We start from the raw sequence: 15,099 nt of genomic DNA, 5'->3' as shown, positions 1-15,099 counted from the left end.
AACATCATATTCTATATTTGGTTTTTATTTTTCAAGTGTAATTATAGTTTATGTAAGCATATATCAGGATATTTAGTTGTATTTCTCACAAATTACAAAATCATATATAATTCTTCTTTTTTTTTTTTTTTTTTTGTAGGTGAGTCGAATAATGAAAAAAGTGTCAACGGATTAATGATCAATAATAAATTAGGAAATAAGGTAGAAACATTAAAATTCCCTGGTGTACAAAATTTATCTAACCTTTTTATGTCTAATAAAAAAGAAATAAATTCATATAATGATGTAACACAAAATGTACAAACGAATTCTAAAAGAAATGAACTATTTGATTTTTACGATATACTTGAAAGAAACCATGAATTGAGTAAACATATTTTATTATCTAAAAAAGCGAAAGTAATAAAACTGGAATCTAATAAATCATTAATAATTTTCCCAGTAAATATTCATGAATATGGAAATAAATATATTGCAGTTAATCAAGAAGATCTTTTAGAATATATATCCTCTTCTCTCGAATTAGAAAATGAGGATATTTGTTCGTTGAAAATACGAATACATCAGAAAGAAAAAGAATTACAAAATGTAAAAGCTGCTTATAGTATGCAAACTACTAATATACATTATTTAATTAATAGAGTTATATTTAAAGAATGTGAATATGAAAATTTGATGAACAAAAATGTTACCTTAGAAAATGAAATTAAGAAATTAATTAGTGAAATGAATTATCTTATTAGTCAAGATAAAGATGGTTTATTTATGCAAAAAGTTTTTATTGATTATAAATCTAAATGTGTTTTAAAATTACAAGAATTGCAACCCTTCTTAGGTTCTTATTATCAAGATATCTTTAATTATATAACTTCGTGTAGAACATTAGGACAATTAAGTATATGGTTACCTGCATTCGAAATAATAGATTCTTCTTTAGAATCTATAGCTAATCATCTAATCAAAATATTATTGAATGGTTTAGGTACTCCTTTTAATATTTGCTCTGAATATTTTTTATCTAATCAAAATTATAATAAGAATAATAATATATCATTAGAAACAGAAGAAGATTTTTCTAAAAAAAATTTAGAAAAAAAAAAAATTATTGAAAATTACCTAATCACTAATATGAATAGCATTAATACAAATAAGGAAAATAACTACCATTTATCAAATTGTCAATCTTTATCATTAAATAGTGAAACTTCTTCATTTATGGAAGCAGAAGAATTATTTTTTAATTCATCTAAATATCCATCTATGCATTCAGTTATTTTAAGAAATACAAAAGATCAAAAAAAGAAAGAAAAAATTATGAATCAACTAAATAGATCTAATACAACTCCTGAAAACTTATATACAAACAATCAATTATTCACTTATAGTGATAAAATAATAAATGACGATAAAACAGAATTTACAAATTCACAAGATTTTATTAACAATGTAATAGAGGAACAACATTTCCAAAAAAAAATAAATGAAAATAATAATATGATAAAAACAAAACAAGCTACCATATATGATAGTAATAATAATATTAATAGTAATAGTAATATACAAAACAAGGGAAATAAAAAAATAAGACTTAATGAAAAAATAAAGAAAAACAATAATGGAAATTATAATAACAATATGACCATTAAAACTAATGATGAAAATAATACATGTATGAAAACCTACCAATGCTTGGAAGGTTCCAAAATAAATGAAATACTCAGAGCAAACGAAACTTTAATAGAAAATGAAATAGAAACTAATATTTATAAAGACAAAAGAGGGGATAAAATAGACGTAAGTCATTTTATAAATGTAAACGAAAATCAAATCGATGTAAGTCATTATATAAATGTAAAGGATCATAAATTACATTTACAGGATGATATAAATATAAAAAGTATAAATAACCAATTGGATCAAATATCTAATAAAGCAACTGAACAAGAGGAAAAGAAAAATATAATATCTAAAGAAAACTCGCTTAATAAAAATAAACAAAATGATATATCAAATCCTGTTCATGAAAAATTAGATGAAACAAAATATGTTCATAAAAGGAAGAGTAAAGATATATATAATATAATTAATCAATATGATACTGAAAAAAGTATATCCAGAGGTTGCAGTTTAAAAGGAAGTATGGAAAATATTTTCGATAAAAATATTCTTACTGAATATGAAAAAAAAGCTAGTCAGAATGATATTGAACAAACAGAATTCTTAAGGAATAAAAGCTTAGAAGATGAAACATTAGAAAAAGGCAAAATGTTTGATGAAAACTTAATAATGTTAAAAAAAGATGAAAAGATATATAAAAACAAAAATAAATCAGACCTGGAAATATTTTACTTAAAAAATAAATCTTTTGAAGAAAAACAAAAACAAAATGAATATTCAACTGATATTAATAAAAATAAAAATAAAAATAAAGAATTAAACGAAGAGGAAAAGAATAAAAAATAAAAATATATTAAACATGAAGATCAAAGATAATTAAAATTGAAATATATATATATATATATATATATATATTTATTTATATATATATATTCATAATTGAAATCTTAAGTGTGATAATTTTAACTATAATTGTCACTTTATATATGTATATAGCTCTTGTTATTTATTTACCAAATTATATAGGGGCGAATAATTTCATAAACTTTTAATGATATTTTAAAAGATGCAACTTCACTATATATATATATATATATATATATATATATATATATATATATATATAAACGTATTTATTTATATTTATTTATTATTATTGTTTGAAAGTTTTATTAAAATACGTTTTATTTTTTTCATTTTTACTTATATATTTATATCTATGAAATAATTAAAATATACTTATACTTTTTCATACTGAAATTTTTTTGTTTTTGATATAATTTTTTTTTTACATCCATAAACTGTATGTTTGTATTTGAATATACACTTTAGAAATATGTAGTTTATTGAATAATATATATATATATATATATATATATATACTCATATTTTTATTAGAAGTAAAACATATAACTATTTCATTGTGAATATGAATATTAATGAAAGTATATACCGTTGATGATCTGCTTCTTTTCTTTCTTTCTTTATATATATATATTTATTTATTATTTTACAAATGTACTATTTTATATTTATATTTTTTGATGTATCTATTTTTACGTAAATTTTTTTTTTTTATCTCCATGTTCTGATTGTGAAAAAAAAAAAAAAAAAAAAATTATATTCATTCCTGTCTAATATTTTTATTCTAAAGAAAGAATACAAAAAAAAAAAAAAAAAAAAAAAAAAGGTTTTATTTGTATATATAGCTACTTTTTTATATATTAAATATATATTTACATGTATTTTTAATATGTTGTATTTTCACCATGATAATAATTTTGATGCATGGGTTGCGCACTAACTTTTGCACAGATTAAATTTGTGTTCTTTGAAATATATTTTCAGTCAAACTTTTTTATTTTTTTATTTTTTTTTCTAAAGGGAGCATACAAAAAAATGAATATATCATTTATTCTAATTAACTTTTTTTTTTTTTTTTTTTTTTTTAATATATATTAATACATATATATTATATATGTATATGTTTTATTTTTTTTTGGGGGTGACGGGGTTTTTTTTGAAAAAATATTAACAACCCTTTACAAATGGTAAGGGTAACTTTTTAATTAATTCATTTATTATAAAGGATAATTATTATCATTGCTAGATATATATTCATTTATATACAAATATTAAATATATATATATATATATATATATATATATATATATATTTATTTATTTATTTATTTATTTATATACTTATGTATTGGGGGGGATATAGTAATATAGCTACTCATATTAATAAACATTTTATCGTATATTATATTGGATGTACCATATATAATATAATCTACAATTTTTTATATATGAATATGTACATTTAATGAAAGACACAAATAGAAATATAAAATTTTTTTGTTGCTTCTTTCATCTGTTCATTAATTAATAATTGTAATATTATGAATATATGTATATATATATATATATATATATATATATATGCATTTTATTTTATTTTATTTTATTTTATTTTATTTTATTTTTTTTATTTACATAAATGAGATCTATTTCTGTCGGTTTCACCATTTATGAAGCACAAAATTTAGAAGTTGATGACAAAAATTTATTAGATCCTTTAGTAGTTGTTCGTTGTTGTAATAATGAATACATAACAAAAAAAAAGAAAAAAAAATATAACGCTGTGAATTGGGAAGAAAGTCATATATGGGATAGAATTATTTTATCTGAAATTGAATGGAATGTTTCAAAAATAGAATTTGAGGTACAGAGTGCTAATATTTTATGGCGAAATGATATAATAGGTGTAATATCATTTGAACTTAAACTTATTAAGAATAAAAGAAATCATCAAATTCAGGGTATTTATCCAATACTTTGTAAGAATGGTACCGAAATTAGAGGGCAGTTAAGACTTAAAGTGATGGTATGTGATGAAAATGATTATATAAGTAATAATAATATTTTTAATGATTTAACAGAAAATATTAATGAGAATAGAATCGAAGATAATGAAGAAATATATAATGACTTAACAAAAGCTGTTGTTGAAGAAAATCTTGTAACTTTAAGAGATGAGAAAAGTCGTTTTTATTATTTATATGTTAATATACATAAAATAGAAGATATATATACAGATATAAGTAAAAAGGAATATCGAGATTTATATATAACATGTGATTTTAATGGTTGTCATTTAAAATCTAGTCAAGCTAGAAATTGTATTAATTATACATTTAATGAATGTTTTAAAATACCTATCGCCACTCCTATATTAGATGATTCCATAATATTGAAAATATGGGATTGGAATTATTTATCAAATGATGAATTGATAGCCATAGGTGTATTGTCATTTAACCAAATAAAAAATGAATGTCTTAATCCAACATGGCTTAATTTATATGGTTTTCACAAAAAAGAATTTGACTTGGAAAAAATTACAAATAATAATACAAACAAGAATAATAGTAATCATTATTATGATATATGTAATGATTACAATTTACTTGTAGAAGGGAATTTTTATCTAGGTAGAATATGTATCAGTAGTTATGTTGAAAGAATAAATAATTTTGATAATCTAAATATAGCCATTACTCAAAGCTGTTTAGCATATGATGACCCATTATATATACCTATCACTTTATTATGTGATGTTTATTTAGTTACCGGAATTTTGTCAAAAAATATTTATGTCGAACTCACATGCGGCCCACATAGAAAAAAAACACAATGCGTATCAGTCAATGAAATGTTACAAGATGTAGTGGGTAAACAAACCAACAAAAAAAACAAAACAAAAAAAAAAAAAAAATTTATAAAAGGTATACACAATTCATATATAGATAATGAAATTATAAATAATAATTATGATAATACTATTTATTCATATAATCAAAAAACTAATCCACTATTGACATTTGATGAAATACTTAATTTGGATAACGTTTTCAATAAAGTGACTGAGAAACAACAAATTATTGAAAACAATGAACATACAGAATTTTATTTTAGTGCTAATAAAGGCAAAATAGAAAATATGAAATTATGTGTTGTTCAGGAAGAATGTCAACAATGGGATATTATCATAAATGTATATGAAAAGGTTTATAATAATTCATATAATGAAAATAATTTTCTTCCAAGTCTTTTATATAATAATGAAGAGACAAAAAATGATGACGATTCGAAATTAACTGAATATCAAAAATATCGAAGAAAAAAAGAAGAAATTGATCAATATGAACAAAATATACCTAATCATATTGATAGAAGAATTGCCTATTATAGAATGCCATTAAAAAATGTACTTTCATATAATGAAAAAATATCTAGATGTCCTATATGGATTCCATTAAAAAATATTCCCAAAAATGTACAAGGTGATTTTAATTGTATGTATAATATTTTTCAAAATGGTTCTATATTATTAAATTTAGAAAAATCTTTTGATGTACAATTAGGAATAAATAGAAGAAAAAAATTAATACCTGTTAATTATGAATTAAGATGTTATATATATGCTTGTAGAAATGTTATATCACATTTTAATGATTCTCCTAATACATTTGTACATATATCATGTGCAGGTAAAATGAAAATTACCTCTCTTTCTTTAAATTCATGTAATCCAGTCTATTTACAATGTCTGAAATTAAATATTAATATTTTAACAGATTATTCTATAGGTCTACCTACCATCCCTCTAATCATTGTCACCTTGTATGAATTCCATAATGATACATTTTATTACATAGGAAGATGCTACTGTAATTATGATATATATCTTAAACAAAGTGGGAATAAATATAATTTTACAGAAAAAGGGTCCAAATATAATGTAGTCGAACAAATTAAACCTAAATGGATAAAATTAAAAGGAAGCAAGTACACAAAGGCAATATATGCCAACAATTTATGGCAACATAATGGGAATGATAAAAGGATTATGCAGGAATATTTGTATGAAAAACAACAAGAACTATTCAACAATAGTAGTATTAACAACAATAATAATAACAATAATAAAAAAGATAACAATAATAATAATAATAATAATTATTATTATAATAATAATAGTAATGTGTATCAATATAATGACTTATTATACGGTGAAAGAGTTGGAGATATTCTCTTATATTTTGAACTTGTTCAATCTAAAGATGCAATGAAATTTCCTATTTATCCTATGATTACGGAAATTAAAAAATGTACCCTATCCTTTTTCTGCATGTCTTTAGAAAATCTCATATTAATGAAAAAGGGAAATTTCTTAAACACACTATCATTCGAACGAAATAATAAATATCAGATATCAACCCCAATTATCCTTTTGTCTATAACATCTTATTCTTCTTATGGAAAAAGAAAAAACGAACTCATGATTAAATATGAAAAAACATTAAAAGCTAATACAAGGATACAATTAAAAAATTGGAAAAATTCTTTCAATCAACAAAGTTTTGAAATGTTCTCAATAGAAAATATGAATATTGACATTCCATTAGATCCTATATTTGATCCTATACTTAATATTAAAGTATATAACAAAAAAGTTAAATCAAAATATTTTATTGGAGAAACAAATATATCTCTTGTTCCATATCTCCCATGGATTAAAAATATAGATGAAGTCCTTTATTATTTACAAGCTCATGATGATTATTCGGAAACAATTAATTTGAAAAACATAGATAACACATTTAATATATACAAAAATAAAAACGCAGCTCTCGTCATATCAGCTATTTCACTAGCTGACTGTGAGGATACATTATCCTTGAAGGAAGAAATTAATAAATATGAAAACGATGACGACGATGCTTGGAAAGAAATACCTCTTTTTAATTTGGACCAAGCAAATAAAAAGGAGGATAATAAAAATACATCTAGTCAGCATAAAAACGTAACTAATAATTATGATGGATATAATAATGGTGCATATGAGATGGGAATGTATAATATGGAAGAATACAATATAAAAAATAATGATAATAATAATAATAATAATAATAATAATAATAATGATAATAGTTATAATAATAATAATAGTTATAATAATAACAATTATAATAACAATAGTTATAATAATAATTATTATTATAATAATTATGTAGCTCCACATACATCTTATAATAATAATGTACTACAAAATGATACGAGAAATAATGTTAGGTATAGTCATTCAAACAACATGATGATCAATAATATGTATAAAAATAATATATATAATCCTTCCCAATTTGGTGTAATTAATTATAATAATTATAATAATTATTGTGATAAAGGTAATACACTAAATTTTAATAATAATAACATAAACCATTTTAACAAATTATCAAATAACAAATTTAATTCATATTTAGCAAGAATTCAAAAAGATACATATAATATAAAATATAATAATAGTATATATAAATTATTTGATGATGGTATTCCTGAAATAATAAAATTAAGCTATAATGTAAAGAATTATCCATATATAAAAATATTAACCAACAAATATATTTTAAATGTACATATTCCTCCAAGATTTATTTTATATGTAGAAGGTGATAAATTAAATATTGAGAAATTTATAAAAAATAGTAATCGTGTATCTGTTGATGGTATTTTAGAAAATTATCTTGATGATATATTAATTCCTTCTCTACCTTTAATAAAAAAGTGTAATGATTTATCATCTGATAATAATTATAATGAAAATAAAATAGAAAAGCAAGGTATTAAATTTGGTTGTTTTGAACAGTTTCCATTTGTTGAAATTATAGGTGGACAAATTAAATGTTTTACAAAAATTAAATACAGAAATTTAGAATCTGAAAATATGCCATTAAGTTTAAAAGATATAACAAATCAAAATATATTTAGAAATAAATTTAGAGGGAAAAATAAAATTCCTTTATATTTAAAAATACGTGTATATGTCTTAAGAGGCATAGGATTAAATGGTATAAATAAGGAATATACTGCAAATCCATATTTGATTTTTTCATTAGGAGAAAAAACTTCTAATTTAAGAAATGCATTCAAACCTTCAAATATAAATCCAGAATTTGGATGTATGTGGGAGAGCGAAGCTATATTTCCTGAAGATGAAATATTAACTATTAGTGTTTATAGTGCTGAAGATAATTATGATAAACAAATAAATGATATATATATTGGATCAACTGAAATTAATTTATTTGATAGATGGATGAGTAAGGAATGGAGACATATGATGAAGAAAAATAAAATACCTGTTGAATATAGACCATTGTATAGTAATTATATAAAACATCCAAAAATTATTTCATCTAATAATTACAATATTATGAATAGTTGGAATAATATTTTTTCATTTTTTGACATATTTAATTATTTAACGACCTATACATCACCAACAAAAGGTCACAATAATAATAATAATAATAATAATAATAATAATAATAATAGTAATAGTAATATTTATGGAAATCATTCTTTGAAAGATACACTTTCAAATATATCCTTTGGGAATTCACGAAAGAGCAATAATGGTATATTAGAAATGTGGGTAGAAATTATGGATTATGAACAATCCAAGAAAATCCCTATATATAAAATGGTTCCACCAAAAAAAACAGAAATTGAAATAAGAATAATTATATGGAGATGTACTATGCTATCAAATAAAGATAATATTAATAAAACTATGGATTTAACCGTAACATCTGAATTAGACTGTATTACATATAATGGTAAAAATCCGACTATGCAATCAACCGATGTACATTATAACTGTAAAACAGGTACTGCTATATTTAATTGGAGAATTGTTTATCCTAATATTACGCATACTTTAAATACATGCTTTTTACAGCTAGCTGCATATAATAATAATAATGTTGGAGTTAGTGAATTTTTAGGAGAAGTCAATTTAGAACTATCCAAATATATACAAAAAGCATCACAAATATTAAATAAATTTGAATTAGATGCAGAACTTAAATTAAGGAAAAAAACAGATACTGATCATAATAAAAATACTTATAATGGATATATACAAGTAACTGTTCAATTTATTCCTCAAAATAAAGCTAATATAAAACCTGTAGGATTAGGTAGAGATGAACCAAATAGAAACCCGTATTTAAAAACACCTGATAGTGGAAGGGAATGGAACGATTTCATGTATTCCATAGGTTTTAATGATATATATAAGCCTTTCTGGAGTTCTTTAAAATTGGCGTTCATATGCCTTCTAGTTATATGGGTTTTTGTATTATCTTTCGTTTATCCGTCATTGTTAATGTAAGAATTAAAAATAAAATGAAATAAAATAAAATAAAATAAAATGAAATAAAATAAAATAAAATAAAATGAAATAAAATGAAATATTAATCAAAAAAAGAAATATATTAATATATATATATATATATATATATTGTATATTATTTAAATATCCCTTTTTGATGTCCTTTTTAAAATTAATTTTGTATTCATCTTATTATATATTCTTTTATTACTTTATCTATTACTTTTTAATTTTTTTTTTTTTTTTTTTTTTAATATAAAAAACATATAAACCTTATATAATTGTCAAATTATACTTTTTTAATTCATCAATAAAAATAATAAAATAATTATTAACATTTCTCGAATTGGGAAAATACATATTTCCATATATATATTTTAACATAGGTGTACATACTAAAATAAAAACGTTATACATTATTTCCTTGTTATTTTAAAAAATATTAAAAATTATCTTTTAAGGCGGAAATCATTTTATTTTCAAATAAGGATTATTAATATTATATTAGTTTATGTATTCAAAAAAAAAAAAAAAAAAAAAAAAATATATATATATATATATATATATATATATTTATATGCATATAGTATTAACCTTTTTAATATATATAAACAAATACATATAACTAAAATACAAAAAAAAATAAAATTATATAAACGTCGCATATATATATATATATATATATATATATATATATATATATATGTTTATGTAAAATCATTTTGAACTATATATTATAATTTCAGATAAAAGGCTTTATAAATCATTAGGAAAATTTCCTATATTAATAAAGTCTTGGAAGCTTTCATTATTCTTTACATAAGATAACCTAACCTTCATAAGAACAGGCTTTTTCTTAAATAACTTATTCCAAATTTTAAGATTCTGTTTTATTGTATTTCCTTCTGATGGTAACAATTGTTTATCTGAAGCAGAAAAGATTTCTAACTTTACATAATTAGGAACAACAGCCTATAAAAAAAAATATATATATATATATATATATGTATATTAAGATGAAAAAATGAAAGAAATATAACATGGATTTATATATATATATATATATATATATATATATATTTTCTTTTCCTACTTCAAAAACAAAGGATGATATTAAAATGCTAGATTTATTTGAATATACAGCTTTAATCATTGTAACTTCAGAGTCTATATATTCTTTTTCAAAATTGAAAACAATTACAATGTCATTTTTGTCATATATTTTTAAAGGTTGTATTTGAACCTTTTCCTTTATCTTCTCATCCATTAACTATATGGAAAAAAAAAAAAAGAAATAAAAAAATAAAAAATAAATATATACATATATATAATCTTCGAAATTAATATCATTATATTCAACATATATAATAAAATAAAGTTATTCATACATTTAAGGTATCAAGGTTGTCCGTTGTTATGTCATCCAAAAGTAAATTCAATGAATTATTTCCTACAAAAAATAAAATATATATAAATATATATAAATATATATTTATATATATATATATATATATATATATTACGTATAACATATAAAATATTTTATCTTTTCTATACCTTCCTCCTTTGATTCACTTGGTTTATTACTTGTTGGCTTGTCCAATGAAATATTGCCAAACAAGTCAGCCAAAATATCCTCATTCTTTTTATTTCCCATTTGCACATTATTATCATTTATATTTAGTGTGTTAGATGAAATATTTATATTTGCTTCACTTTTTGATACACTGGGAATATTCATTTTTATGGGATCATTAGTAATATTAAAATTATTCAACTTATTCTCATTAATGGTTAGATTATTATTTATATTTTTATTCATATTATCATTATTCTTATTATTCGTATTTTGTATTCCTAAAACATCATCCAGATCTAATAAATCAACCACATATGAATTGTTCGAATTATTATGGTTATTTGTATGTATAGAACTCATCTTATTTATCAAGGTATCAGTATTTTTATCACTATATATTGGTTCCTCATCATCATCATTTTGTTGTTGTTGTTGTTGTTGTTGTTGTTGTTGTTGTTGCTGTTTTTTTCTATTCATTTTTTTATTACATGGTATACGTAATAAAATAGAATCTCTGATTTGATCCCATTGTGGGTTCATGAATTCATGGAATTCACAGGCTCTTTGTTGTATTTCTATACATTTATTTTTTTTATATTTCTGTATCATTTTTTCAATTTTGTTTTTATGTGATGGGAATCGTACTGTCAATTTGTTTAAGCACATTAAAATATATTGTAATATAATATTATTGTCATCATTATTCATATTATCATTTATATTACAACATATGAGTGCATTATTAAGTCCATTATTATTATTATTATTATTATTATGATTATTATGATTAGTAGTAGTGTTATTACCATTAATATTACTATTATTATTTAGTGTCTCCTCTAATATGTTCAATGATTTATTATTATATAAAATATTATGAATAGGATCCTTTACATTTATATTATGTAACTCTTTAACATGATTTTGTTCATATTTTATAATAATTTTATCTAATAAATCAAAAACATCTTCATGAGTAACAGTTATTAATTCTTCATCTGGTCCTACATTTTTTTCTTGAATTAACAAATCGCCAAATTCACCTATACACCAAATACCTACTTGAATGAGAGCATATTGATCTAAATTTTCTTTTATTGAAAAAAATATTTTAAAAACAACATATGAATGAAATTCTGGGTTTTGTAAAAGATAATAAATAAAATCGTCTTTTATATGATCTTGTATAAAATTTCCCGCTAAGCAAAATAATTTTATATATGTATCTAATAAATATTGTACATTGGGCGCATATTTATTAACAGATACACATATATTAGATACAATATCACTTTTAATTTCTATATCTGCTACTAGTAAATAATTTAATAATTCTTTTACCATAATTTTTAAAGAATCTTTAGTTATAAGAGCAAATGCAACATCTAATGCCTTTTTCCTTATACTTATATCTTGATCTTTTAAACATTCAATAATTGTATTTCTATATATATGTAAGGTTTTAGGATCTTTTTTTAATAATTTCTGTAATGTACATAAACCTACATATCTAATATTATTATCATTATTTTGTAAAAATTTACCTAATACATTTACAGCTAAGACGAGGAGACCAGGATCAGTAGATATATATGTAATAGTCTTTACACATTCGTATAATATAGCATTACCTACATTTTTTAAAGAATCCGTATTAGTAGCAACTTGAGCCAAAACAGAATTTACTTCTTCCATATCATATATATTATTATTCATAGAATCCATATGAATAATATTCATACTATTAAACTTATTCATATTATCATTTATACTATATGGTTGTTTATTATTAACATTTTTAATTAATTTTTCCCTTGACGATAAAGAAGTATCATCTAAAATATCATTCTGCTCATTAAAGCTTTTGGTATTATTAAAACTTGTTGTTGCACCTTCATAATTAATATTACACATAGTTTTATTATCTTCATCATTTTTATTATTCATATTATTCATATAATTTATATGTTTTTCATTTTCATTTTCATTTTCGTTTTCATTTTCGTTATTATTAACATGATCAGAATTTAAATATTTTAATAATTTAAGAATTTTAACTTGCAAAAAAGGATCATTAATACCATATATATCATATTCAGCACCATGTGTATATCCTGACATAACACAACTTTTAAGAATCTTTACTATTTTATTTGTATATCCTCTTAAAATATTTTTATATTGAGGTTTTTTTTCCATTAGTGTTATCATTAAACTTATACCTGCACTTAATACACCATGATTTCGATCATCTAGTAAATTATTAATTTTTTCTAAAAATAATTCTTCAATATCATTAGTTTTTTTCAATATTCGAATAGCACACATAGCTGCTTTTTTCTTTATATAAGGATTATTAATATTCATCATATCTAAGATCTCATATCTTAACGAGGAACACATTTCACTATTTGCTATATTTCCTAAAGCACATAAAGCTAAACCATTAATATATTGATTACTATTTCTTAAATCATTTTTTATTGAATTTGTTACTAACATTAAAATATCTGTATTCTCATCTAATAATATGGTAAGGCCTAAATATCCAATCCTCTTAAATGAAAATTTATTAGAAGCAATTAATTTTAAACATTCAATTTGTCCAAAATGAGTAGGATAACCTAACATATTTATGAATAATAATTTTGCTACATTTCTATGTCGATAAATATTATCTTCTTCTTTAAAAGCTGTACGAATTAATGCGCATTCTTTTGCTACTACTGACCTTTCCTCAGCTGCTGTTTTACAGCTTCGAATGTTTCGTATTAAATCCCTTAGCTTAATGGACATACTAATAAATATATTGTAACGTAATATTAAATTAAATAATAATAATAATAATAATATATATATATATATATATATATTAAAAATGTTCAATGGATCTAGTAGGTTAATTATATATCTATATAAACATACATATATTATTTATTTTTAATATCTGCATTAAACGATATTTCAAAATATATGTAAATAAATTAATAAATAAATAAATAAATAAATAAATACATATATATATATATATATAATATATATTAGGCTACTTGAAAATATAAGAAAACTTTTTTCTCATATATTATAAATAGTCATATCTCACAAAAAAAAAAAAAAAAAAATGTACCCATAAAATAAGCATTACTCTTATAAATAAATAATTAGATAAATAAAAATATATACATAAATATATATGTATATATATATATACATATATATATATATATTTGAAAAATAAAATATAAAGATAATATTTTTTATAAATACTTCTTATATATATAAATATATTTCATATGCATCTCTAAAGTGATCATACTTCAACATTTTTCCCACATTAAACACAACTTTATATATACATTTGTTTTACGAGAAAAATTTTTATAAAGTTCAAAACAAAAAAAAAAAAATATATGAATATAATAATTAATATATAAATTTATATAAATATATTATACCCATATAGATTAGGAACTTTTTTATAATGAATTTTAAAAACGAAGAAAAAAATATAACTTCAAAAATTAAAAAAAATAACGCATATTACAATTTAAATATATATATATAATAATGATATTAAATTATATATAATATCAAATGAATGATCTAATTTTTTTTTGTTTTAGTAACATGCCTTTTTTTTTTTTTTTTTTTTTTAATA

At 20.8% G+C, this 15,099-nt stretch overlaps 3 protein-coding genes across 3 annotated transcripts in view; 2 read left to right on the top strand and 1 right to left on the bottom strand.

Moving 5' to 3' along the window:
* PRSY57_1455000 (hypothetical protein) overlaps window positions 1-2,463 on the top strand; it is a gene marked incomplete at both ends in the record, with an annotated part of 3,940 nt that extends 1,477 nt beyond the window's left edge. Inside the window, one exon of the mRNA XM_012910146.2 lies at window positions 140-2,463. Within this exon, the coding sequence (XP_012765600.2) occupies window positions 140-2,463 (2,324 nt within the window). The remainder of the gene's footprint in view (window positions 1-139) is intronic.
* A 1,657-nt stretch (window positions 2,464-4,120) lies between these two features.
* On the top strand, window positions 4,121-9,862 carry PRSY57_1454900 (ferlin, putative; the record flags this gene model as incomplete). Its single annotated transcript, XM_012910145.2, has 1 exon — window positions 4,121-9,862. The coding sequence occupies one exon, from the start codon at window positions 4,121-4,123 to the stop codon at window positions 9,860-9,862; it is 5,742 nt and encodes a 1,913-aa protein (XP_012765599.2).
* A 756-nt stretch (window positions 9,863-10,618) lies between these two features.
* On the bottom strand, window positions 10,619-14,237 carry PRSY57_1454800 (AP-1 complex subunit gamma, putative; the record flags this gene model as incomplete). Its single annotated transcript, XM_012910144.2, has 4 exons — window positions 10,619-10,834; window positions 10,956-11,132; window positions 11,251-11,312; window positions 11,420-14,237. The coding sequence occupies 4 exons, from the start codon at window positions 14,235-14,237 to the stop codon at window positions 10,619-10,621; spliced, it is 3,273 nt and encodes a 1,090-aa protein (XP_012765598.2).
* Window positions 14,238-15,099: the final 862 nt, after the last annotated feature.

This window comes from Plasmodium reichenowi, chromosome 14 (genome assembly GCF_001601855.1).
Source record: "Plasmodium reichenowi strain SY57 chromosome 14, whole genome shotgun sequence".
Taxonomy (NCBI): Eukaryota; Apicomplexa; class Aconoidasida; order Haemosporida; family Plasmodiidae; genus Plasmodium; species Plasmodium reichenowi.
Note: the sequence above shows the minus strand (reverse complement) of the source record. Positions and strands in the feature narration are given on the sequence as shown.